The sequence below is a fragment of the Triturus cristatus genome, chromosome 10 (assembly GCF_964204655.1).
Source record: "Triturus cristatus chromosome 10, aTriCri1.1, whole genome shotgun sequence".
Lineage (NCBI taxonomy): Eukaryota > Metazoa > Chordata > Amphibia > Caudata > Salamandridae > Triturus > Triturus cristatus.
The window spans coordinates 1,048,339,847-1,048,365,899 of record NC_140593.1 but is presented as its reverse complement, the minus strand read 5'-3'; the positions used below and the strand labels follow the sequence as shown (position 1 = coordinate 1,048,365,899).

The 26,053-nt window shown below is 47.0% G+C and overlaps 1 protein-coding gene across 2 annotated transcripts in view; it reads right to left on the bottom strand.

The window, feature by feature from the left end:
• LOC146796533 (actin, cytoplasmic 1-like) overlaps nucleotides 1–26,053 on the bottom strand; it is a 52,759-nt gene that overhangs the window by 13,985 nt on the left and 12,721 nt on the right. For both annotated transcript variants that reach the window (XR_014969632.1, XM_085629154.1), the window contains exons 2-3: nucleotides 19,018–19,146; nucleotides 15,632–15,871 (exon numbers count right to left, since the gene is read on the bottom strand). Coding sequence is in view for 1 of the 2 variants with exons in the window: in XM_085629154.1 (XP_085485280.1) it covers nucleotides 15,632–15,871; nucleotides 19,018–19,140 (363 nt within the window). In the remaining variant the exon portion in view is untranslated. The remainder of the gene's footprint in view (nucleotides 1–15,631; nucleotides 15,872–19,017; nucleotides 19,147–26,053) is intronic.

Genomic DNA, 26,053 nt, shown 5'->3' with positions numbered 1-26,053 from the left:
TTCAAGAGATGTGGAAAATGTCATGAGAATAGACATGTGACACAAAGCCTATCATTTTCACAGTCTTTTATGATTGCACCAAAATGTTTTCTAGCTCAGACAGTCTGAAAATTAAACTTTCTAGTTCAGACAGTAGGAAACTAGATTTTGTAATAAAACCTTGTAATATTTTAAATGTAATTAAGAGAGATATAGCGGTAAAGTTATCCTCTATCCATATGTTGGAGTATGCTTTGGTTTTTTAGTACAAATCTGATCTCCGAATGTTCTTGCTTAGAAATAATGATGGCATCATACGCTTTGTATTTTATTTAGGTTCCATAACCCTCATTGGGCCCGACTTAGACTTTGGTGGACAGAGTAGTTCACTACAAACCTGATGGGGTACCATGTCAGCCTAACCATCGTTCCACCGGTCCTAATGTAAGGGACTGTCAGAGTAAGGATATCAGGCCTCCTGACCTATTTAGTGCGAACCATGTAATGTATTTTTTTTCCGTCTATCACCGCCCGGAAACACTTGGCGGTCTGCAATATCAAAGAATGGGAAATTACACATACACTCTAAGAACTCTCCCAGGTTGTGAGGGTCATTAATTCTTTTGTTTTTCAATAACAAACTCCTACTTTCGGAGTCTGTTTTTGAAACTGAAATAAGTTTGGTGCTCAGCCATTTGAAAGATGGCAGCTGCGAATCAAACTTGCAGTGCCTCAGAGGAACCACCATAACTGTGGTTCCAGAGATCACCAGTGATCTCTGGATATGGCGGGCAGTAGTCCATTAGGCTAGAAGACTTTTTTTTTAACATAGTGTATTGATTTAACATACTGAAAAGTTAACCAGGAGACATTAGCTGGTATTTTTACATGACAGCATAGTAAATCCCATAAGGAACGTAAATGCAAGCATATAGAAAAGTACTGCCCCACATATGCAACAAAAGCAGCAGTCAACATATGACAAACTAGGGTAGTCCCATTATTTCACTTCTTTCCTGTCGTTTCTCATTATGATTAAATCTCAATTGACCACATAATGTTATATATCTGACCATAGTAACAATACCTGGTAACTGTGTCTCTCCTATGAATAAAAACTAAAACCAACCCCTATACCCACCCCCCTCCCCCTACAGACTCAGCCTGAATCCTCGGCAACCAATTGACCCACACCAATACAATATAATTGTGTAAATCCAATGCACCACATATGAACAATAATTATCACTGTATAATAGAGACGTACATCAGCCCATACTTTTCTCAGCATTCTGTAAAGAGGCTCCAGGGAGTGTCTATGTAGTCCATCAGTATGTTTGTACATCGACTGCTATAAATTCTTCCAACAGCACATTCCATTCCATGGAAATGGGTTTTTTACGCAATCCCTTGTGCTCTTCCCTCTTCAGTTCAACACCCTCTGCCCTGCCCCATCTAACCATTTCGCTGTGTCATTCCTGTAGTGGTGGTGGTTTAGCGGTCTTCCACTTCATGGTAATATTCCGCTTGGCTACTATTAATGCCAGATTAGCAAAATTATTGATAGGGTTTCCCTTCTGCCCTCTTGGACCCTACCCCATTAGGCAGTATTCCAGCGAGTCATTAATCCGTATCGGAGCGACATCTTTCATTATCTTACATACTGATGCCCAAACGTGTCTTAATCTTGGGCAACTCCACAGCATATGTATTAATTCCGCTTCCGATGAGTGACAGCGTGGACAGCTATCCACTGTGTCTGGAAACATGGAATTCAACCTGTGCGGAGTCAAATAGGCCCTATGTATGATCATGAGCTGGATACATTTAAATTTAGGGTTCCTGGATACTTTCTTTGGATTTTCCAGTATAGTGTCCCATTCTTCGTCAGAGAGTGCACGTCCCACGTCCCCGTCCCATTTGTTACGGAGGGACTGGAGCGACACTACTGCTACCGTGCGAATCCCTCGGTAAAGCCATTTCATCAAATGGCTTCCATTTCCCATCAAATACTGCATAGTAAGTAGTGCGTGTGGTGCCGGTTCTATCCCCTCCGGCGGCCAAGTGGTGCGTATGTAGCGAGAAATGTTAGAATGCAGGAGAAACAGTGTATTTGGTAACCCATGTTCTCGGACAAAGACATCATGTGGCATCAGGGCACTGTCCGAAAAGAACATGCCCACCGTGTTTACTCCCGCATCCCCCCATGCAGTGCTTAATTTGTCAAATATTAAGTCCAGGTGCTCAAATATTTGTAGGAGGCCACACCCACATCCCCGGCTCCACCCACTTCCTCTACTGGCTCCACCCATTTCCTCCACTGGCTCCACCCACCTATTTCCCTGAATCCAAAGTGGTATTGGCTAACAATTAAAGACTGGCAGAGGAAGCAGTTGCACAAGACACTCCCAGTTGGCAGCTCACCACTTCCAAAACCACTCCCCGTCACAGAGTTAAGCACACCAATGGATGCGAGCCTGCTCTGCAGGAAGGTGAAACTCCAGTGAGGACTGCCCGTGTAGTCTATGTAGCAGCATTATGGTACGGCCAGGTTGGTGGGCTGTTCTGAATAGCGGCCAAGGGATCCATAATGTATGCTACCTTTAGCCAGTACAAGGCTTTGAAGAACCAGCATAACACAATGCGTTGTAGGACTTTTAGTTTTACTTTATAACATTGCAAGAATGTGTGCTAATGACAGAAAACAGGACTACTTGAATGTGCCACTCAAGGCAAAATAAATCTTTTTTTTTTTTTAACTTAAAAGCCAGCAGCAGTGGAGGAATAACTACATCTGCGGGCCCACGCTATAAAAAGTAATTTAACATAATGAGCCATTTCTATGCTTTACAGACAAATATAACACTGAACACTAGTACACAGCTGATGACAAAAAAACAAAAAAAACAAGTCTACCTGAACGTTTCAGTGTTTTCACTGTTATATCTGTCTACTAAGCATTGAAATGGCTTAGTATGCTAAATAACATTTTATAGTATGTGGGGCTCACAGCTGCAGTTCTTCCACCACTGCTACCGCCTTTTAACTTGAAAAAAGATGTCTTTCGCTGCAAAAGTTAAAAGCCAACAGCAGTGGAGGAAGAGCTGCAGCCGTGAGCCCCACATACTATAAAATGTTATTTAGAATAATCAGCCACTTGAACGCTTTGTAGACAAATATAACACTGAACACTGACACACAGCTGATTAGAGAAAAACAAGATTACCTGAACGTGCCACTCAAGGCAATTTTTTGCCGCCAGCACTCACGGCTCACGCCAACACCTATGCACACCAAGAAGACAGGACCTATAGCGACAAGAACCGCGCTTCAGAGCAGAGTCAAGAGCACTCGCCCAACATCAGGCACCAGCCTGGAAGAGGTAAGCTGTTCTCTCGGGTGCTGCTCCTGCAACTCAGGGGTAGAGTTATTGGTTAAAATGGGAGTGTCTCCTCCTTTGCATCGTAGAGTGCGTGCTTGGCAGCCTGAGACTTAGGGGCATATTAACAACAAGTTGCGATGAACATCGCAAAGCGCGCTTAGCGCTATTTCACACATCGCCAGCTATCGCTGGGTTTCAACGCCGAGATAGCGCATAATTATCAAGGCTTATCTCCGAGGCGATATGAAACCCAGCAATAGCGGCGAAAAGCACCAGTATCGCCTGAAAAGAAGAGATAAAATGCAGGAGATAAGGAGATCCTTGCTGATACGCCCCAGTGACCTTAATTATACAATCTACCTCCCACTAAGTAGATAGCGTAGTCGACTTTTAAGCAGGTGTTAAGATCCTGCGATAAGGGGGCTAAGGGGCATATCAACAAGGGCTTTATCTCTGCTTTTTTGGCTTTAAAAGCCAAAAAAGGAGAGATGAAACTAGCGCCCTATCAACAACAGGGTGCTAACATGCAAATTTGCATGTTAGCACCCTTTTACTCTACTCTTCCCCTTGCATCTCTAATGAGATGCAAAGGGGGCGTGCCAGAGTAAAATAATAGGAGAAATGTCGCTAAGCGACATTTCTCCTATTATCAAGAATGTCGCTAACCCTGTTAGAGACAAAAAAAGCAGCGCTAACCGCGGTTGACGCTGCTTTTTTACGTCTGGTACTTTTCTGACTTAGCCATGATATCCTATGGAAGGAGGATATCATGGCTAAGTTTGCCTGTCCCTATCAACAAGGTAACGTGAGATTATCGCTGGGTTTCCTGCGATAATCTCACGTTAGCCTGTTAGCGTGAGGATTTTTATCGCTATTGAGATAAGCGTTGCTAATAGCACGCTATCTCAGCGATAAAAATTCACGCTAGCCGGCGATAATTATCCTAGCGCTAAGTGCGCTTAGAGATAATTATCGCCGGTTGTTGTTGATATGCCCCTTAGTGCGATTAATCTGATCGCTAAGCGGGTCTGCTGCAGGCTTGTTAATCGAGCGAAGCCTTGTTAGCGACTATTTCCATGTAGTTTAGCTCCGGAACACCTACTTTGCATGTCATTAGCGATGACATGCAGGGCGATAAGAAACCGGGAGCAAACTCATGGAAACTAGCGCTAACAAGGCTTAGCGCGAGCTTGCTGATAGTGCGCTGTGAATATCGCCGCTTTTCTGGCTATAAAAGCCAGGAAAGCAGCGAAATGGCCCTTGATGATATGCCCCCAAGTGAGCAGTGCGGCTCCTTTAGATCAGCGACGAGGTGCTTGGTTAAGAGCCCAAGGGTTATTGAGAGGCCCTGCTAATCTCGGTAGTTGTAGAGTGCTTGGCTAGAAGTCCAGGGGTCACCTTTAGAGTGCTTGGTTACAAGTCCAGCCCTACTGCATTTTTATCATCATTTTGTTTTCACGAATAAAATACTTCCTTTCTGTAGGGACTTTGAAAAAGCTGTGGGGGAAGCCTCCAGAGCAAGGATCAGGCAGGGGAGACACAGCACAGACATGGCAGGCATATTACAAGCAGAGTGGGCCAGGACAGGCACGACTGGTATTGCGCGGCCAAAGCAGGCACAGCAGCATCATTAACACCCACAGAGAGCAGGCCGGACAGTTGTAGCGTAAGTGGGGCAAACTGTGTGAGCAGGCATGGTGTAGGGCAGATCCAGAGGGCAGGCAGGGCACACGGAGGCAACGTGCACAATCTATTGTTGTGGATTGTTTTTTCCTCCGGCAGTGGTTTCAAAAACAGATACATTCAATCAGAACAGTGAAATAATCAGTCCATTAACAGGGAAAGACAAATCCAACGTCCAGAGTCTGCCCAAAAGGTGATGAAAAATCTCCCCAAATGTTGCCCTGTAATTTAAAGTACTCGTGCTGGTGTTTCTAGGGTATGCAAAGTCACCGCTCTTTGAGGCTGGGCTCGTATTTACTAAGGTTTTGCACAGGCAGTCACGGTGCGAAAAGCAATGCAAAAGGTGTCACTATACTTATTATTAAAAAGCACGCAAGAGCAGCGCAAAATTGTGCAGCAGTCACGAGTACCAGCGCTACCCATAGCAAATATAAGGCTTCCGGTCCCGTGTTTGCGCAAAATATGGCCAGTGGTCCTGATTATGTGGCTATAACAAAAACCACAAAATCACCGTGCCCGTGGAACCAAACGAACGCTAATTTTACAAATTAAGCACTGGGCATAGTGCAAGTGTAGGGCAGATCGAGAGGGCAGGCAGGGCACACGGAGGCAACGTGCAGCTAGGAGAGGAACACAGCAGACAGGGCATATGCCCAAATCATGCAGGGCAGACGCAGCGCTGCCCCTAGAGGCACAGTCCAGACAGAGCAGGCACAACCTTGGCAGGACAAGTACAGTGCAGGCAGAACGATATGACACCACGGACAGAGCTGGCTCAGCACCTACACAGAAGGCAGAGTGCAGGCTAGATAGGCACAGGCCGCACAGCACAGAAAGAGCAAGCATGGCTCGGGCACCGCTTAATCAGGACAGCACAGGCAGGACAGTGACAGCACAGGCAGGAACAGCGCAGAGCTGCTTTAAGGTGAGAGGCAGTACCGTTCTCACTGTTAACTCTGATTCTACTCTTGCCCCAAGCCAGCTGCGGCCTGCTGCTCCTATTCCTCTCTGCAGAAACCACTGGCATCACACGGGGCCACCGGACGGACTGCCTGCCCATGCCTATCTGTCTATAAAGCATTCACATTGCTTATTTTGCAAAATAAAATTTTATCGTGTGGGGTCCACAGCTGCTGTTCTTCCGCCACTGCAGCTGGCTTTAACTTTTAAAAAAGATTTTGCTGCAAAAGTTAAAAGCCAGCAGCAGTGGAGGAAGAGCTGCAGCCACAGGTCCCACACTATAAAATGTTATTTAGCATAATGTTACATTTCAAAGATAATATTGCAGACAAATATAATGCTGGTAAAAGGCATTACTTACTGGCACTGCGGGACGGCCTTTTTCGTTATAATTAATCTGCGAGGGATGGGGCCTGCTGCAAGACACGCTGATTGCCTCTGACTTCGGATCAGTGTTGCCAGATTTTTAGACCCGTCCCAAGCCCAAAGCCGCTCAAATATAAGCCCAAAATAAGCCCAATCAGACCAGTTCCAGCCCAAAAACCAGCCCAAATTAGCAAGTCTCCAATTATGCACAAATTGTCATCTGAAACAATTTTAACGACAAATATACATTCTATCCAATATACAGATGGTGGGAGGGTGTTAACTGGGCACCTGCCTTAATGCTATTAATTTTTAAGACCAGTTCTCACTGCGACTTCTAAGAGCTCCTGCAGCTCCACTCTGCCTATTGCTTAAAGATTCAGCCCCCCCCCCCCGAAATCAGCTCCAGTTCGAGCGGCAAACAGTGTGCGTCAGTGTGCGCCTTGGCATCAGCAACGTGGTGAAGCACGGAGTGTCAGATCCATGCCAGGACAGTGGTAAACAGACGCAAGCGGTGCTGCCAGCAGGTGCGTGCGAGGTTGGGTGGCCCCTGCACGACTGTTTTCGAAGCTGGGCTGGCCTACGAACAACCGATGTGGTCAGTTTTGGTTTGGGTGTTAAAACACTCTCTTTACCTACGTCAACTTCCTGGCATCTATTAATATTCATCACTTCCTACAAATAGGGTGACCAACTGGCATGGGTGCAAATTCAGGACGGGGAGTGTAAAAATTCAGGACAAAGGGTCAAAATTCAGGACAAAAATTCAGGACGGGAGGTCAAAATTCAGGACAAAACTTCGGGACAAAAGGTACGTTTTACAGACACATCAGAGGTGGTCGCGTAATAGTGTATAAGTAATTCCATCTATATCCAAACATGAATCCACTTGAAAACGTACGTATCTTTCCATCCATCATTTCACTCATCCATTCATCCACCCTTTCACCCTATCCATCTGTACACTCATCCATCCACTCTTCCACCCAACCATCTACTCATCCATCCAGCCATCCTTTCATTTACTCATCCATCCACCCAGTTACTCATCCTACCACCCAGTCCCCTTTTCAGTCATCCATTCATCCTCCCTTTCTCTCTACTTTGACCCTTTCACTTAGCCATCCTTCCTTTCTTCGATCCACCCTTACTTCAACTCATCCACTCATGAATCCATCCATTGACCCTATCACTCATCCATCCATTCACTCATCCATCCACCCATTCACTCAACGTTCAGCCACCCTTTCACTCATCCATCCATTCACCTGTCCAGATAAGTCTGCGGGGAGGGCTCAGGGTGCACCGCACTGCTGGGGTTTTACCTGCCAGCGTCGTGATATGCATAAAACGTAGGCATGGGCTGCTCTAATATGTAGTACGGCCTCCTGTAGATGCACGCACAGGACCCTGGATGTACTTGTAAAAGTACTTATTTACAAGTGACGGCTGATGCCTGGTAGCGCAGGTCTGCCAAAGTCATTCAATGCCATGGCATACATGCCAACCCTCCCGATTCAGGCGGGAGCCTTTCAAGGCTGGTCTCCTGATTCAAGCACCAGAAGCCCTATTCCTCGGGGTTTCAGCTGACAGGGCTTGGTATTGTGTAACGTGCTAATTCTTCCAGCCATAGTTAGAGTGGCGATGCAGGGGCTCTAGTAGGGGTGAAAAACCAACAAAGCCTCATTTACATGCAAATGGTCTTTTAAAGACCTGTGAAGTACTGGGGTGCGGCTGTGTGGTGCCCGGGAAGCTATTTCAGCCCGGGCTGCCCCACACACGGTCACTGAGGCATGAAAAACATAAGATGAACGATCATAAAAGTTAGCAGCACATTATTTAAACATTTTAAAAGGGAGCAGATGCAGATGCGATAGCAGGCATCAGTCAAACAAGCATTGATAGAATGAAGTTAGCATCACATTAATAATAAGGAAGCAGATGCAAATGCAATACAAGGCATCAATCAAAGAGCAATAATAGTCAGCCCCGATCCCCACACTTGACACCGCCGCACAGACACGCAGACTCGACACCGGCTGGCCCTGAACTCGCCAGCATTCACTAGACCCCAGTCTGCCCCACTCCCAAAAGCGAGAGAAAGGAGAGCTAAGTTTGAACACTGCGCCCCCACCACTGAACTCTCCGCAGGTGAGCTCCGTGCACTGAGCATGAACATTGCACTCACCGTTGCGGGGGAAAGACCAGCTCTCCGCCCCGAGACACAGGGCTTCGTCAGAGGGGGCTCCAGAGGTAGTGTCGTTCCCTCACGGAGGTGAGGTGATCTCGGACCTGCCTGATTCCGGAGGTGAGCGACTCATATCTGCCTCGTCGTAACGCAACTACGCGAGCAGCAGCCCGGCCGGCTGCCTCACCAGCACCATGACGCACGCACGCAGGGGCTGGCCAAAAAATGATTCCCAGAGCCGTCATTGGTAGCGTTTTCGCGCGCTACTGGATTGACGGCCCTGGGGGACCCCCACATTGGCCCACGCACTCACGCGACGGACTCCTCGTGGTCGGCGCCCGGCCAGGCCACAAAATTGTGCACAACCATCCAAAAGTAGCCCAAAAAGTAGCCCCCCGCCAGGCATGGTTTTTCCCGCACAACTGGGAAAAAAGTCGCCCAATTGTGCGGGAAATAGCCCAATCTGGCAACATTGCTTCGGATAATGATTAAGGCGGCAGTTGCGCAGTATGCTGGGCGGGCTGCGGGTGAAAACACTTCTCATTGGTCCGATTCGGGGCACAAACTGGATGATTCGACAAGGAGGGACAGGGCCAGGCTACTAATATGTTTTGCAATCGTTTATTGGTAGTGCACTATGCTAGCGCGAGCGGCGCTATCAATGAATGACTGCAAAATGGAAATGGGGTGTGACGGTGTTGGTGACCTACGCCGAGGCAGGGACCCACACAGCTTCAATTTCTGGCGGTAATGTCATGTGTGTGGCTCAAATTTAGGTGGGCATCCGGAGCTGCTGCATCCAATTTGAAATGTTTTAGGCACCCGAATTAATGTGCGATATCAGCTCTTCATGGGGGAGTGGGGGGAGGAGACTGGAACAGCCAATGGCTCTTACTCTGAGTAGCGTGCAGGCGCGCAGCCAATAACATTATTATTCATACTGCATGTGTACTCAACCAACGTGTAGGCCCAGAGCTGAGAAATAAGTGCTGGTGCTAAGCACCGGAAAGCACCGGCACAAATTAAGCACTGCCCCCATGCTAATATTCTCCTACCAGTATCAGTTCCCATCTGCGAGGGGATTCCTAAAAGGGGGATAGTAGGGGCATATGGAGCTTCTGCCTTTGTGTATCTCAAAGCACTCCTCCAGTACAATAACGCAACTCTCAATAAGTGGAGCACCGTCTGAGGAATCTTGCTAGTGGGTAATAAGAGTGTATGTATGTGCCCTCTTTCCCATGACTGACGAGTCATATCAATCTCCTGTAGATTCCGGCCAGCCGCCCAGTATGCCAGCCATTGTAGCTGGCTCGCATAGCAATAAGCTTTCAGATCCGGTGCCCCCATTCCCCCATGTTTTGTGTCTAATTGTAACTTCACTAGTACAATACGCCTGCGGCCTGTGCCCCATATCAGGTCAATTAATAGGGAGTTTTTTAACTTAAATACCTGCGCTGGGACAATGATGGGCAAATTAGTGAAGTAATATAACAACCTGGGGAGCATCGCCATTTTGGCAATAACCACTCTACCCTCTACCAATAGGGGCAGGGAAGTCCAGAATTTTATTTGGGGTTTGAGCACAGCTATAGTACGGTTTAAGTTACCATCTAGGATATCCATAATTTCCCTGTATACCTGAATTATTCCTAGATATTTGAAGGTAATAGGTGCTGTCTGAAACGTCCACTTCCCAAAGCATATGGGACTGTTACGTGTTACGTCAATGAAAAAATATACATAGAACTTGGTCTTGTTTATAGCGAGACCTGAGAGCCGTTAGAAAGTATCAAAGATAGTAGGCATGGGTTCATAGTCCTCGTCCAGATTTTTGAGATATAAAATTAAATCATCCGCATACGCAGAGACGATATGTATTTTGGTTCCCATTTTTATCTCTCTGTGACCCGTCATATTTCAAAGTTTATGCAGGAGATAATAAGGGTGACAGTGGGCAACCTTGTCTGGTACCCCGCACTACACTGTATTGCTGTGAAATATGTTGTCCCGTAAGTGCACGCGTCGTGGGGTTCATGTATAGCAGCCTCACCCAACTTATATATTCCCCTGGTATGCCAAATCTCGAGAGGGTATAGAACATATATTGCCAGTGTAGGGAATCAAAGGCTTGACGGAGATCGAGCGAAATACATCCACCTGCAGTAACAGCTGAAGTCATTATTTGGTGCAGTCTCCTGATATTAAGCGCTGTGCTTCTGCCCAGGACAAAGCCGCATTGATCAATGTGTATCAACTGCGGGATAAACTGATATAGTCTATTCGCCAATAACTTACTCAGTATTTTATAGTCCGTATTTAGAAGTGAGAGGGGTCTATACCCCGCCATATCCACACTATCTTGGCCTGGTTTCAGGAGCGAGACCACCGTTGCTTGTAACGTGGTAAGGGGAAGTGTACCAGTATGTAACGAGGCCTGTTACAACCGTTGTAAGTGAAGTACCAATAAGTCTGAGTATGCTGCCTAAAATTCAACGGGCAGACCATCACTCCCTGGTGCTTTATTACGAGGAAGAGCTACAATCGCCCGTTTAATTTCCATGCTAGTCACCGGTTGTCTCAGCTCCTCCTTGTGGTTATGTAATAATTGTGGGAGCTGTAGACCTTCAAAAAGGGCTCAAAGTCTGCCCATTTCTCGTATAACTTCTCATAATAATTTTTAAAGGCAGTGTTTATTTCTAGTTGGGTAAAGACAGCGTCACCTTCCATACTTCGGATCTCAAGAATAGGGGATACTGACGGGGTGTCTTTAATAATTTTAGCGAGAAGTGGGCCTGCTCTATCCGCTGTTGCATGTTGTTTCTGAGTATAAAGACGATAGTCTAAATGTGCAGGTCGTCCAATAGTTCCGCGTGTTTTATAGGTGCTTCTTGTAACTGTGCCTGTTGTGATCCGTTCAGTATGGTACCTGCTCCAACTTACCCAGGCAATTTTCGACCTCTGTAAGTTATTCGATGAGAGCACGCCGTGCTCCCGCCCTCGTGCTAATTGCTACCGCCGTATTACGGTTTTAAAGGCATCCTATTCGATTTGACGTGTGCTTGCTGTCTCCGCATTGTCAATAAAAATAATTGCCTATTGCCGTGGATAGTACACTGTGAAAGACCGGGTCTTCTAATAGCGTGGGCTGTAATTTCCAAGTCGGTATCAGCGCCAGAACCCTGCCCCACTTGAGTGTAAGTTCTATGGGATTATGATCCATTAATGTTTTGCACAAATGTGTCGTATCACTAACAAGGCCAAGTATATCAAGGAGCAAAATATTCTGTCAATGCGGGTATGTAACCCATGTGGTGGTGAGTAGAAGGAGTTTTCCCTACTAGTGGGGTGTGCCATTCGCTATGCGTCTCCTATCCCCCACCCATCTGCCCATCCCTTGAGTGCTTCCGCCAACTTTCTACATCCTGTATTTTGTAATGGAGGGTGCGACCTGTCCAGATCAATATCTAACACCGTGTCAAAATCGCCCCCCAACACCCAGGGGTATTCTTCCCATCACACCAATACCGTGCTAAGAATCTTTAGGAATTTGTCTTGATCTGTGTTCGGAGCGTATATGCTTCCCACCACAATGTGTTCCCCATCTAGCAAACCATGTACTAAGAGATATCTACTATTTGAATCAATCTTCTGCTCTAATAACTTGAATGGGGTACCACTCCGCATCCATATCGCAGCCCCACGTGCAAATGCCGAGTAGGACGAAAAGAACAGTTGACCCCGCCATTTCTTTTGCATCTTTACTGCTTCATCATGCTTCAAGTGGGTTTCTTGGAGAAGCGCTATATTCGTTTTCCTTCTGTTTAGCTGCGCCAGTAACCTATGCCTTTTATGGTTGGAGCCCAGCCGCCTTACATTCCAAGAGCTGTACTTATATTTGCTAGGATGTATCATAAGGTCCTGAGTAGGGTGAACCGCCTTTAACATAGAGGATAATAGGCCAATCTGGTACAATATAACCTGTAGCTGAGTCTGTACATCTATAAAAACTCCCCAATACTAGGTTCCCCTATAGGACATTAGAGGACCAAACCATGAACAAAAGTTCAACAGGAACTTCGAGTAAGAGATAACATAGTGCAGTCGCCAAAGGGGGGGCTGCAACCACCACATTCCTGACATACATTACCCTGTATGCAATTACATCGTTCCCATCGCTCCAGCACAATCCCCATCATCGTAAAATAAACATGGATAATAGGACCATCAAGTATCATTGTATACAGCGATTCATACTTATCTTTACAGTATACGACACCAACGTCTGGAGGGCCCAGCATACAATTTTAGTAGTCATTTGCAGTCTGCGGAGTAACTAATTGAACAATGCCAGACTGGTTTCAGAGTCTGAGTGAACAGTGGCATCGTCCGAAGAGTGGACAGACACAGCGGGGGACGTGGCATCATGCTCCACCAGTGCTGCCCCCGTCAGGATAGCGTATTTTTGGCTTTCCGAGATCTGCTCCAGAGATGGGCTTACACTAGGACCAGTTCTAAGACGCCGATTTTTATCCACTCTGTCTTCATCTTCGTGCTGTGATAAGGATCGCGTAGATTGACACGGCTGGAGCGAGTTCTGGGAGACAGGAGGTGGGAAAGTGATTTCCATCCAGTCCGCTACTTCCTCGGGGTTGTCAAAAAAGAGGGATTATTGTCAAAAAATAACTTTTAAGCGGGCCAGGAAGAGTAGAGCATATTTCAAATTGTGCACCCGTAGTTTCTTTTTGATGTCTTGGAAGGTGGCTCTCGCTTTCTGAACCGCCAGTGTAAAATTCGGGTACACGGAGATCTTTTTATTTTCAAAGTGGATGGGAGCATTCTCCCTCGCAGCACGAAGTATCGGGTCCCAGTCTCTATAGTTCAGTATACGTGCTATCAGTGGTCTGGGCGGCGCCCCCGGAGGGGGAAGTCTAGGTGGCACCCTGTGCGCCCTCTCCATACTATAGAGATCCGTGAGGCCTTCCCTTGCCACATGTTCTCGCAGCCATTTTTCCACATATTGAGTGGGATTAGATCCCTCACTTCTCTCCGGTATACCCAGTATTCAGACGTTATTTCTACGGGATCTCCCTTCTGCATCATCCTCCCTATCTTGCAATCCTTGTAGCTGTTGTTGTAGTTGTTCCACTTGCGAAGTGTGCATTGTTTGTTTGCGGTATCAAATCATCTATTTTATTTGATCTTACTTTGTCCGCCAACTTTTTATGATCCGCTTGCAACAGGTTGAGGCTAGAAGATAGCGTACCTATTTGAGTTTCAATCGCCACTCGAGAGTCTCTTATTTCTTTCAGTATCACGTCCAGCTTAGCAGCGTTTTGTTCAGACCCCGTGGGCGGCACAACATCCAATTCCGGACTTTGCGCGAAGTCACTACGCGTTGCAGTATGCGTGTCCTCAAAGGTAGGGGGATCGGGCTGCCGAGCTTTGATGCCACCCATTATGCAGAGGAGTGGAGACCCAGCACAACAATCCTTTCCAATATATTGGGTTTAAAGAAAATGAACAAACCCACCCTCACGCTATTCTCTGTAGATTGTGACTGGGTACAGCCGCAGTTAGGCTAAATCTGCCCTCTCAGGAGTGCACGCAGCAGGACAGGCTGTTGTAGTGGCTATCTTCAGGGCCAATGTGCCAGGGAGGCGCAAGAGGTTCCGTGGTCGTGTGTGTAGAGTTCGTGCCATGTCTCTGGGTATGCACACCACTCAATATAGCTTCCTCGCAGTGTCACTACAGTGGCAGGCACTCAGGGAACGACAGGGCAGCCCACCGCTCTCCGATCAGCGTCAGGCTAGAAGACTTAATGTCATCTGCCACCCTTACGGACGGAGAGCTGGCACCAAACACCAATCAGGCCCATTACCTTTGACAGATTTGACGGAATACATCTTGAGAATTACAGTTGCCCCGGTACTATCAATTAACTCCATTTTGGAATATGCTGGAGGTTTACGCTGACATTTTGTATTTAAGAAATGGTAAGATGCTGGTAGGACTGTGATAGAAATTGTTATGCATTTTATAAACTGTAAAACTTTCTCTGAGTTATAGGTGATGTATCTTCATTTTTGCAATTTTAGTTTATAGGCTGTACAATTTACCTATCTCGCTGAATTGTTTGTTGTCCATATCTATGGTTGAGAAGGAGGTCTCCTAAGGATTTGCAATTATAAATATATCTGTTGACAAAATGATTCCTAAAATATGCACGTGTTGAAAAGAAAACATTTAAATGTACTTCATGGTTCAAATCTAAAACTTATGAAGTTTTATATCAGTTCTCTTTATGTGAGCGGCATTTCAAAAGACATGCAATAAAGAAATAGGTTGATTGATGTTAGCATTGCGATCCTTTGGTGAACTCTGCCTGGAAAGTCAATGCAGTTTGCGGAGGGAACTTGTTAACACATGCGTTATCTCTTTTAGATCATTGATTACCGTGGCTTTGGTTGCACAGAAATCAAAGAAGAAACCTACCCAAAGGAATTTGTGAGGATAGGTGCTATTCGTGTAGTTTCACAGTAGAATTTGGCAAAGTAAGAGGGTGGGGGAGAATGTTAACACATTGTTTCACTGGAATAAGGGACTGAATAAAACCCTATGAATTCCACTACTAAACTGAATTTGAATTGTATGTCTTTTCCTAAGTGTCAAAGAGTTTACTCAATAAAATTAAAAAAGATTCAATGACAACCAGCCATATCCTTAAAAATTATGATTTGTTTCTATGCAGCGATTCTGTATTCTTGGTGAAATACAAACTAAGACTGAAGGATGTATCTGCCTTGGTAGAATAATCAAAACCCCAGACAACAAAGCTAACACACTTTTCCCTGGAAGCTTCTTAAAGAAGAGCTCCTGACTTCTCAAACCACACATTTGATTTAGTGAACTTAAGTGGGACCAGTGATTCGCTCTATGAAAGTAGATTTTCAACAGAACGGAGACAACAAAATGAAAATATTATAAAAAATGAGTAAAACTAACAAAATATACAGAAGTAATACGCTTTCTTCGAAGGATATGATTGCTCAAGGTGTCGGTATGGATTAACACACCTGTGTCATCTTTTCTCTGTTTAGTTTAGGGTTCATTGGTGCTTCTGTTAGCAGGACCGGGTGTTCCTCTGGGGCAACTCTCAGCTCGTTGTAGAAGGTATGATGCCAAATCTTCTCCATATCATCCCAGTTGTTCACAACACCATGTTCAATAGGATATTTCAAAGAAAGGATGCCTCTCTTGCTCTGGGCTTCGTCACCAACGTAGCTGTCTTTCTGGCCCATACCAACCATCACGCCCTAACAAGAGGGGAATAGGCAATGTAATGAAAGCAATGATTTTATATGTATTCACAACTAATTTAAATAATTAAAGTTTGATAAAAAGTGACAAATACAGCTGAAACCATTGAAAAGACATCCAGATAAATAACCACAAATACAGGGTTGTCTTCACAGAGGGGTCTGTAGTAAGATGGACACTTGGAAAACAGCTTAAGTAGTCCACTGTGATTATCTCAAGATGGAATACAAGTACTGGTAATAGTCAAACATTTGGATTCTTCTACCCCACTTCCTCTCTTTTTCTCTCTCTCTCTCTTCATTATTAGCTCTTTTTTCTATATCTCTCTTGATCTATATTTCTGTACAACTCTCTCCATCTCTTTCTTTCCCTGTACATGTTAATTATTTAGGATAGATGTCTTGATGTACTCGAATCCCACAGGCATGTGAATAAGGGCTTGACTACAGAGGGCCAGTTGCCTGAAGACAGATGAAAGTCTAAAACCTTGCCCAGCAAACGACTATCTTCCATCCTCCCCCTGACCCCACTGAAGTTTCCTTTGTAGTTATTGTAAAAAAATTTAAATGTATAGTAAAAAGCGTACGTCTCCTTCTTGGAATCTAAGATGTTAGCTTAAATAAATTGAAATTATATTGTCCATACTGTCTCAGTTTGGAGGGATTGCATGCTAATGAGCGATGTGCAGAATGTTATTGTGAAGGAGTTTCATTTCTTAATGTATAACAAAAAGTGTATGCCTCCTTTGTGGAATCCAAGATGTCCATTCAAATAAAATTAAATAATATTTTCCATACCGACTCAGTTTTAGACGGCCAACGAGCTAAGTGCAGAATTATACCATGAAGATGTTTCATTTCTAAACTGTCCCATTTGGCTACAGCACCGCGTTCTAAAACTATTGCAGCATTAACAGCTTTTTAATAGCTGAACCCTTATAGGTGAATTTCTAGCTGTTTCTAAACTTATACTTTTTCACTTTACTACAAGTTTTATTGAATTGCAGTGATTTGCCTGCACTACGTAATTTACTTTAAGCTTTTTATACTGATTTGTATGCATTTCTCTTAAAGTGGCCTCCTTGTCTGTCTGAAAAAAGTGAAATTGAAAGAGAACTGTCTTTAACTGTACTAAGGACTTCTTACATTTGGACATCCCAATATTACAGCAAGCTGAATTTTCAAGCCAAGATGTTTCAGAATCTGCTCTTCAGCATTAAAATCTTTTATGAGGGAAGTCCTTCTTCTGTTAATATCCTCTCTTTTCAATGCGCTTTAAAAAGGTATTTTTTTTATCTTTACTGTTTAACAACTATTGTCTGTATTGTGATTACTAGCTATGCTTTTATTTTTCTGTCTGAATACTTTTTTGTCGGACTAGTTTTTACATCTAAACAATGTATCATCTCATTGAGGAATTTTACTTTGGACTATGTATTTTTTTATTATTCAATTTAATCTGGCTCTCAAACAGTAGCGAGTAGACATTAAAAATTGTTGGTTGTCAAGGACAATCCAGAGTGCCAATTTATTATAGAATTTATATATTATTCTCCATAATCTTCAAACATTCATATCTGAGCTGTTTTTACATATGGAATAAATAGCAAAAAGCAACGCAAATTGATGAGTATTATGTTGTTTTATATAAATTGAATCATTTATATATACTCACACATTTGTAAACAAGGCTGTCAACACGAGGTGAAGCTTAAGGGGATGTCTTCCATATGTCAAATGAATGAATGAATGTTTGAAGATTATGGAGAATAATATATAAATACTAATTGTTTACATAAGAAATAGTTGGTACACCCAACAGAACCATTGTTTTTGTTTATATATCCATACCCAGGTTCTGAGGGACACAGGGTCACCCCATTATTGTTTATTATTTATTATCCAGTATTTTTGTAAAGCGCGAACAGCTAGCTAAAGGCATCCCGGCGCTGGGGCAGATATGTCAATAACCTAACTCCTATTACGTGCATCAAACATAACTAGATTGAGCGAAATTTATACCCAAGATATCACAACCGTTTCATTATCAAGGCTCAAAGGTTCCCACAAACTCATAGGCCCTACAGCTACTTTATGCTCCTCAATTACAGAGGGTTGCAACCAAAGACAGAGACCAAAGTCAAACTTGACTCTTCCACACATATACTGAAGAGTGACAGGTAGTAAAAACGTAAGCGCAAATCATAAATGGACCTTACAAAAGCTGTTCCATTGCCTCCTTACATACTTGAGGGGGGGACACCACCATATCCGAGCTAGGCAATCCATGCCGACAACCCACTGCCTCCCATCAGGTCTGCATAGTTGAGTGACCTTCCTTCCCCTGTTAACCACCAGGGTTCATTAGTTTTTTAACTTTTGCACCACTAATTTATGTTCTATACTTGACTTAGTCATTGCTATGCATCTTAATTTCATAAAGTGCCTGACCGATACCTGCCCACCCCAAGCATTAAATTTAGTCATTCAGTACAAATCTATCAGCACAAGATAAAATAAAAAAGCAGAAGAAGAATCTGGGCACAGGACACCATTCTCCAGAATAAGTTCTATCATAGCCTAAAAGGAAGCCCACCCTATTTATGCAAGCATTTAAAGACAAATGAGTATACAGGTGTACCGCTCCCTCCCCCTCCAGCAAAGGGTGGGTGCTGTTGACCAAAACACCTCTGACTGCAGGTTCATCGTCATACCTATTGTAACTCATCACACACCTCCACAGTGAACGGCCATAACAGGTAAATATACAGATCCAACCCATAGTTGGCACAAATCAAGACTGGTGGGTATGATCCTTTCTGTGATAGCCATAACATTCAGGCCTGTATAAAAGCACAGGTTAGGACTGTTTTTTTGTAAACAAAAATAAGTAAAGCTAAAAATTGTTCCATGAATAATGAGAAGACATGAAAGTCAGCGTGTTTGTGTTTTTTTAATGAAAATGTTTGATTGGTACCAGACATGCACTTCATTGGTATTTACGTGTGAAAGGGACCTAAAGCGTACTTCTGTGGTTTTAAATCGTTTATCGCAATATCACTCAACTAATATATGAAGAAATGAAAAACAACTAAAGGAGCCAAGCTATACCAAGCTGTTCTTGTAAATTAGAGGTCACTTACCTGGTGTCTTGGGCGCCCCACGATGGATGGAAAGACAGCACGTGGAGCATCATCTCCAGCGAAGCCGGCCTTGCACATACCAGATCCATTGTCGATTACCAGTGAAGCAATATCATCCTCCATGGTGAACTGTGGGATGAAGAGTCATGAATACTGTTAGAAGCAAGAACAGGTGGAATACAGGGGGAGCTGGAGAGTAGAATGGCATTTACTCATTTCACATTTTGTCCCATATAAACTACTTGTGAATTGTAGGCAGTACAGGAAGAGGTGCACAAAGCCCCCAACATGATTCACTAAATATGTTCAATAATAAGAGAAAATATACTCCCTCGTGGTATGTGTATATTCACACCAAATCCAGGTCAGAACTTTACTACACCAGCTATAATTAGTTTCCTTATTTTCTCTGTTACTAGACCCAGCTTCATAGGACGTCTCTGTATGGAAGGTGTGGGGTCTTTGCCAAACACATTTTTGAGAAAACTAGATTAAAAAAATAGAACATTTCCAAACATATATAAAATAGGGTTAAAGAAACACCCCATTTATTCCTCTTTTGTGTGACTGATTCTCTTTCTAGTCTCCCAGTGTCACACCTCTTGTGAGCTTAGTTCCTCTTGTGTTTCTATTCACCATCTAAATTCCGAAATTTACCATCTATAGCCGATGTCCCTCACATTCATCCACTTCGTGTAGCTGGATATTCATTCCATTCCATGGTTGCTTCTAACTCGTGCTCAGCACGCCGTCCCTTTCGCTAATTACCCACTTGAATAATCCTTATGTTTCTGCACCTTATCCTCCCTTGCATGAGGATGATCTCCTCTTCCATCCCCCCTTCTGTAAGTGATCCTCCCTTCAACCCATCACTTTGTTCCTGTTATTCCATATCTTCCCGCTTTGTGTGGCAAATCCACGTTCCCCGCGTGGCATGAAGGAGGTCTTCTGTAACCTTTGTGTAGGACAGATTCCACTTTGAAGACTATTTGTATCTGGTCACACCATTTCATCCCAAAGAATTTCAGTTTGTTTATAATGTAAATGCTTGGTGTGGAATGGGAGTTCAGGCTTTGGTGGCGTTTTGGTAAATCACAACAATCGGCCTACCATTACCTATTTTCCTTGTTACCGACTCGAAGTAATCAATTAGATTTGTCTAATATGACCTTCCTGTGTTACATCACATTTCAATGGACCTAGTAACTACCTTCTCCCAAGAAACAGCGACGGATGACTAAATCCTGCATAGATGATTCATTAATGTTTTCCTCCCCAGGTGTTGTATTAACTAACCTGAAGGTGTAGGACCCTTCTGACTTAAAAAGTAGATCACAATTCTTTCCATTATATGTGACTACATAAATCTCAAGAAACACTTGACTGTAACTCACACCTTTAGTACCAAAACTGTTCCATACTCTCATTCTTTTCAGAGTAGGAGAACTTTTTTTTAGGAATGTGTTTCACTCTTGTGAATAACTCAATAAGGTTGTTAGTCTCTGTGCTTTGTTAATTTCTTACTATAGGTCTCACTACAAGTTCACCTGGGATACCCATGTGGTATTCCTGCACCAGAGAGAAGGATATCATGGGGATGTGTAGTTATGAAACACCTGAATACCTTGGTACTTAAAGTTTAGCCTGAAACAATAGGAAATTGCCTTGGCAACTGGTGTTTCTGCACCAATCCCCATGGGTTTTCACACACACTGGGACTTTTTTCCCTCCACATTTGCCAAGTGTTTTCTTTGTGATTTGTCCGAATGGGTGCGGGACTGACATCAGCAACACAGTCTTGCCAATAAACTTGTGATCCTGATTCTGCCGGTAACTTCTGTTACTGAACCAATCTGGATTAATGGGACACTCGTAATGAGCTATGTGAAAAAAAATGTTTTAATCAGCTTCATAGAATCCACGCTCTCCGTTTGTTAGAAAGCAAATCTCTATAATTGAGAAATGCAGTAAAATTGCTAAGAACACATGGTCACTGTTTTGTTTATTTTTGTTTTTAAAAATGTAAAATTCTTGAGGACAAGCTCATGATTTCCTTTGGCCAATGTTTCATCTGCTTTCTCAACCTTTATCTACGCACTAGTTCACAACGTCCTACCTGGTCCTGTCACTTTACCAACTAACTCTTTGTGAGCCCCAGTATAAGGGATTCTTTGGTAAATCTGCTGGTCTCCAAGTCCTCCATGCGTTGTTTTGATACTCCTTTGTTGGCCTTTCATAAACTGTTCTTTTATTTCTATTAGTAACTGATTTTAAACAAATGCAAAGTAATCTGTGAGTATGGTCTCCTTTGCTATATAGATTGCGTTCGAAACGTACTCTCCAAAAGCAGTATGCAAAGGATTCAGAAGAAGTTTGCCTTTTAAGAGGTGAACTTAAAAAGCATACACAGCAACATATTGTTTTCCATGTACTAGTCACAAAGGGCCATTAGTTTGTTGCTGCTTAAAGAAAGCCTATATGCACAGACGTCTTTCGTTTGTGACAAAAAAGACGCAAATTGAACGCCACAATGACAGCAAAGTAAAACAAATGAACCTGTAAATATGTAATATATATTTCTCCAACCCTAATTGCCTCAACTTTTGTTAATATGTACTCTTGAGTAAATATGTAACTCTAGCCACGAGTATCTGTAGTAGACATTTGTGCTTACTACCATTCTTTTTTAGTTTAGAGTTTATCTGTTTGTATCTTTTATGTAATTTTGTACTCTGAAGTCCTCATGTAATATAACTGGTTCTATTGTAAAGCCCTTTGACACCTCTGGGTAAAGTATGCGCTGTATAAAAACGCATAAATAAACCCACTTCCTCAACAAAACCGCCATTAACTGGCAATCAAAATGCTGTTATGTTCATAAAGTAACTACATCTAAAAGCACCCTAACTTATTTACAAACTACAAATCATGCTACATCTGAAATCTAACAAAAGGACTACTTGATGCCACTCAAGCAAAAACTAATGGGAACACACATGGGACAATGTACCGATACACTAATTGACATGGTCGGGATAGTCAATTCAAGCAATTTCAGACTACGAAGAAGACATGAAAGCCAATGGCTGAATGGTGCTGATCCTCAGCCATGTCTATTTACCTCTTATTGTACTTTTTTCAGGGATTGCTAACATGAGGTCTCCTAAACAGGCAGCCGGGCAACATGGCGGACGCGAGCGACTGAGGCTCCGACCGTTACCTCCCGGACATCCTGTAAATTATCCTGAGGAGGGAGCGGATCGTGGTCGCTGGAAGCGGACCCGACGCGGGGCAGCGCGGAGCAACTGAGGCGGCCCCGAGAGCGGCAATTGAGGGGCGCTGTGGCCCAGCGGAGCTCGAGTGGCGAGGGGGAGCGCAGCGGCCTGTGAGGCGGGGCCTGCTGCGAGGCCCGGCGGGGACGTTGCGAGACGGCGCTGGCAGCGAAGTTGGTCCCCCTGACGGCTGTGGACTCTTGGAGGCTGAGAGCTGCTGCCTCCGGCGACTGCGGGCCGGTGGGGGCCCTGGCGAGTGCTGAGGAGCTGCGGACACGTGGGGCGGAGCGAGGCGCCCAGACCCTGCGGGCCGCGAGATCGCCACGCACCACAGGCAGCGGCGACGGACTGCGGAGGGTGACCGCCCGGCGGGGCCAGTGAACGGAGGAGCCACGAGACCCGAGTGGCGAGCCGAAAGGGGCTGGGCGCCCACAGCGGTGAGTCCAGAGGCCGGAGTGCGTGGGTGCAGGCGGCGTGCAGCGGAAGGTCCCGAGCTGAAGGGGCCTGCACGGCGGAGTCCACGCTGGGGCGGCTGGGAGAGGACGGTTGCCACGCGGGAGGACACAGCGGCAGCGGAGCGGACACTGAGGCCTGGGGCTGACGCCCTCCCACGAGAGGCGCCGCACGGAGAGTGACCAGGGTGGTGGACGGCGCGCTGGCAACAGAGGAGGCAGCCTGGAGCGCTACTTTGCAGAGGTGAGACACTCCCGCCCGGGGCACTGGACGCTGAGCCGCCGGGAGAGTGACCCCGGCTGTGGGACTGGCCCGTGCACCGAGAGGGGCCAGCAGGGACCTTGACTGGCCGCAGACTCCTTAGAGCGCTGGAGGGGGGCCGGTTGCCGCTTGGGACTGTGGCGGGGCCCCTGATCCTTCCGCTGACTTAGACCGGGTGGCTGGGCCCCGGGACTGACTTGGGGCCGGGTGCCGGCGCGGCTTGGAGGGCCCGCGGCGGGTCGCGTGCTTGGCACCGCCCTGTGAATGCCGACCGCTCAACAATACGCGATGAGCCGGCTACGAGATAAGACGCAGCAGGGTCAGCTACGGGCCGGGACCACGGACCCCGCGCAGAGTCGGCCGGGGGGAGACGCGGAGTCGCAGGCGGCGGCCCTCTCGACCAAGATGGACACCATGCTGGCGGCAGTGGAGCGGCTCGGCGCCACCCTGGACCAGACGCGGGCGTCCCTGGAAACGAGGATGGACAAGGTCACGTCTGACTTCACCCTCCTCCATGCTGACCACCGCAAGCTGGCCGAGAGAGTGGAGTCGCACGGCCAGGCGCTCAAAGAACTACAGCCTACTGCGCGGAGCCATGGCGCGGCGTTGCAGGATGTACTAGATCGGGTACACGCGCTTGAGGACAGGGTTGACGAGGCGGAAGGACGCTCGAGACGCAACAACATCCGCGTGGTGGGTCTCCCGGAGGGAGTGGAGGGCAGGCACCCGGAGCAATACGTTGAGACCTGGCTGAGAGGCCTCCTGCCCCAGGGGGCGTTGTCTCAACACTTTGTGGTGGAAAGGGCGCACAGAGTGCCGGCGCAGAGACCCCGACCGGGGGCCCGACCCCGACCGTTCCTCTTCAAGCTCCTCAACTACCGGGACAGGGACGCGATCCTCGGCGAAACTCGAAGAACTGGGGACCCGACCGTGGGCAGTAGCCGAGTTATGCTTTTCCCTGACTATACCGCAGCCGTCCAGCGGCGACGCAGTAATTACATGGCGGTGAAGCGCCAGCTGCGAGAGTTGGCTCTCCCTTACTCCCTGCTGTTCCCGGCCCGCCTGCGAGTAGTGACAAAGGAAGGGACACGCTTCTTCGACTCCCCGGAAGACGTGTGGGACTGGCTGGAGGAGTCGGGACAATGGACAGGGGCGAGGCCTGCTGGCCCGGAGGTCGACGGCCGCCCGGGGAGGCGATCCAGGAGACGAGGGCGCCGTGGGGCGCGGCGAGAGGCGCAGCTGGGACCAGTGGCACCTAGCCCGGAGAGGATCCGGATGGAGCGGCAGGGAGCGCTGGAGGCAGTGGCGACGCTTGGGACGCCGCCCGCCGGTGACCGTCTGGACGCCTGCACGCCCGTGGGGGCGGGAGCGAGTGGGGCGTCGTCCCCGTCCACAGTGGTCTCGGAGGACTTGCTCCTGCCGGTGGTGACCCCGCAGACGGCGGACCTAATTGCGTGACCAGCTGGCGAGCTGCCGAAGGTTTGATAACTGTTGCGGGCACTGCCCTGGGGTCACGTGGCGGCCTTGGGACTGTACTGGTCGGATCCGGGACCCTGGACCCACTTGGGGGGGCAGAGGGCCTAGAACTGGAAGAGCCTGGCCCTGCGGGGGTGGGCTGGGTGATATATGTGCGTCCCCTACTATTGCAGCTGTGGCAGCCTCCCGTGGGGGGCTCACATTGGACCTACACGACGGTTCAGCTCCGGACCTGATTCTGCTCCTTATTCTTCCAGTTGGGATAGGGGAGGGGTATGAGTCCCAGAGGTTGTTACGATTGCACGGACCCCATTTGTTCTCACACAACAATAGCCTAACTTTACTTGGCGTTCTAGAGGTTTGGACGGATGCCCCGTTGGGAATACGCCCTGATTGTTATATTGTTCATGTTGGTTCTATTGTTTATCTGGCAGCGCGCTAATATGCTCCCCCCCGGCTGCGGTCCCCCCCTCTCCCTGGTGGGGGCGCCCTGGCCCCAGTCAGGCCTGCTCATCTCGACTTGTAATGACACACACTAATATTGTGCCCTGGAACATACGGGGCATGCACACACCGTCCAAGCGCTACGCCATCTTCTCCTATCTGCAGCGACACTCAGTCGGGATTGCTCTCCTACAGGAGACGCACATGTCCTCGACGGAATTGGGCAGGCTTTCCCGGCGCTGGAGGGGACACACGTATGGCACTGTTTATTCGGCGCACGCGCGGGGCACGCTCATCTGGGTGCGAGCAGGAGTTCCTTTTGTCTGCACGGAGGTGGTAGTGGACCGGGAGGGGAGGTACACCTTGGTGCGGGGGAAGCTAAACAGCCAAGAGCTGTTGCTAGGCTCGTTGTATGCGCCCAACGTGGATCAGGCCTCTTACTTGACGCGGTTGACGCAGCTCCTACACCCTTATGCTGGGCTCCCCTGGCTGCTGGGAGGGGATTTTAACATGGTGCTAGACGTCCAGTTGGACCGATCCTTCCCACCCCTCCGCGCCACGGCGGTGGAATCTAACGCCCGGGCGTTGGGGGATTGGCTCACGCACTGGTCACTGCAGGACTTGTGGCGCACACTTCACCCGACGGACAGACTGTACTCCTACTGTTCGGCGGTCCATGATCTCCATGTGCGACTGGACAGGGTGGTGGGGACCCAGTCGTTGCTCCCGCTTATCGAACAGTCGGAATATTTGGGGCGGACGCATTCCGACCACAACCCCCTATGGCTCCGGATCTGCTGGGTGGCGGACCGCCCGCCGGTGCCCACCTGGCGACTTCAGCCGAGCGCCCTGGAGGACCCGGAGTTCCGCTCCTCCCTTGGTACGGCCGTCCTGGCCTACTTTGATGCCAACGAGGGGACGGCGAGCAGTGCCTTGGTGGAGTGGGACGCCCATAAGGTGGCCATCCGTGGGCACTGCCTGGGGGCCCAGTGGAACATACGAAAGGCCCTATCGGACTCCCTAGTGCGCCTCGAAAACGACCTCCTGCAATACGAGAGGGAAGGAGAAGGAGGGGGCAGGCACTCGCGCAGCCTGGAGGATCTCCGCGGGCAGCACGCGGAGCTCCTGGA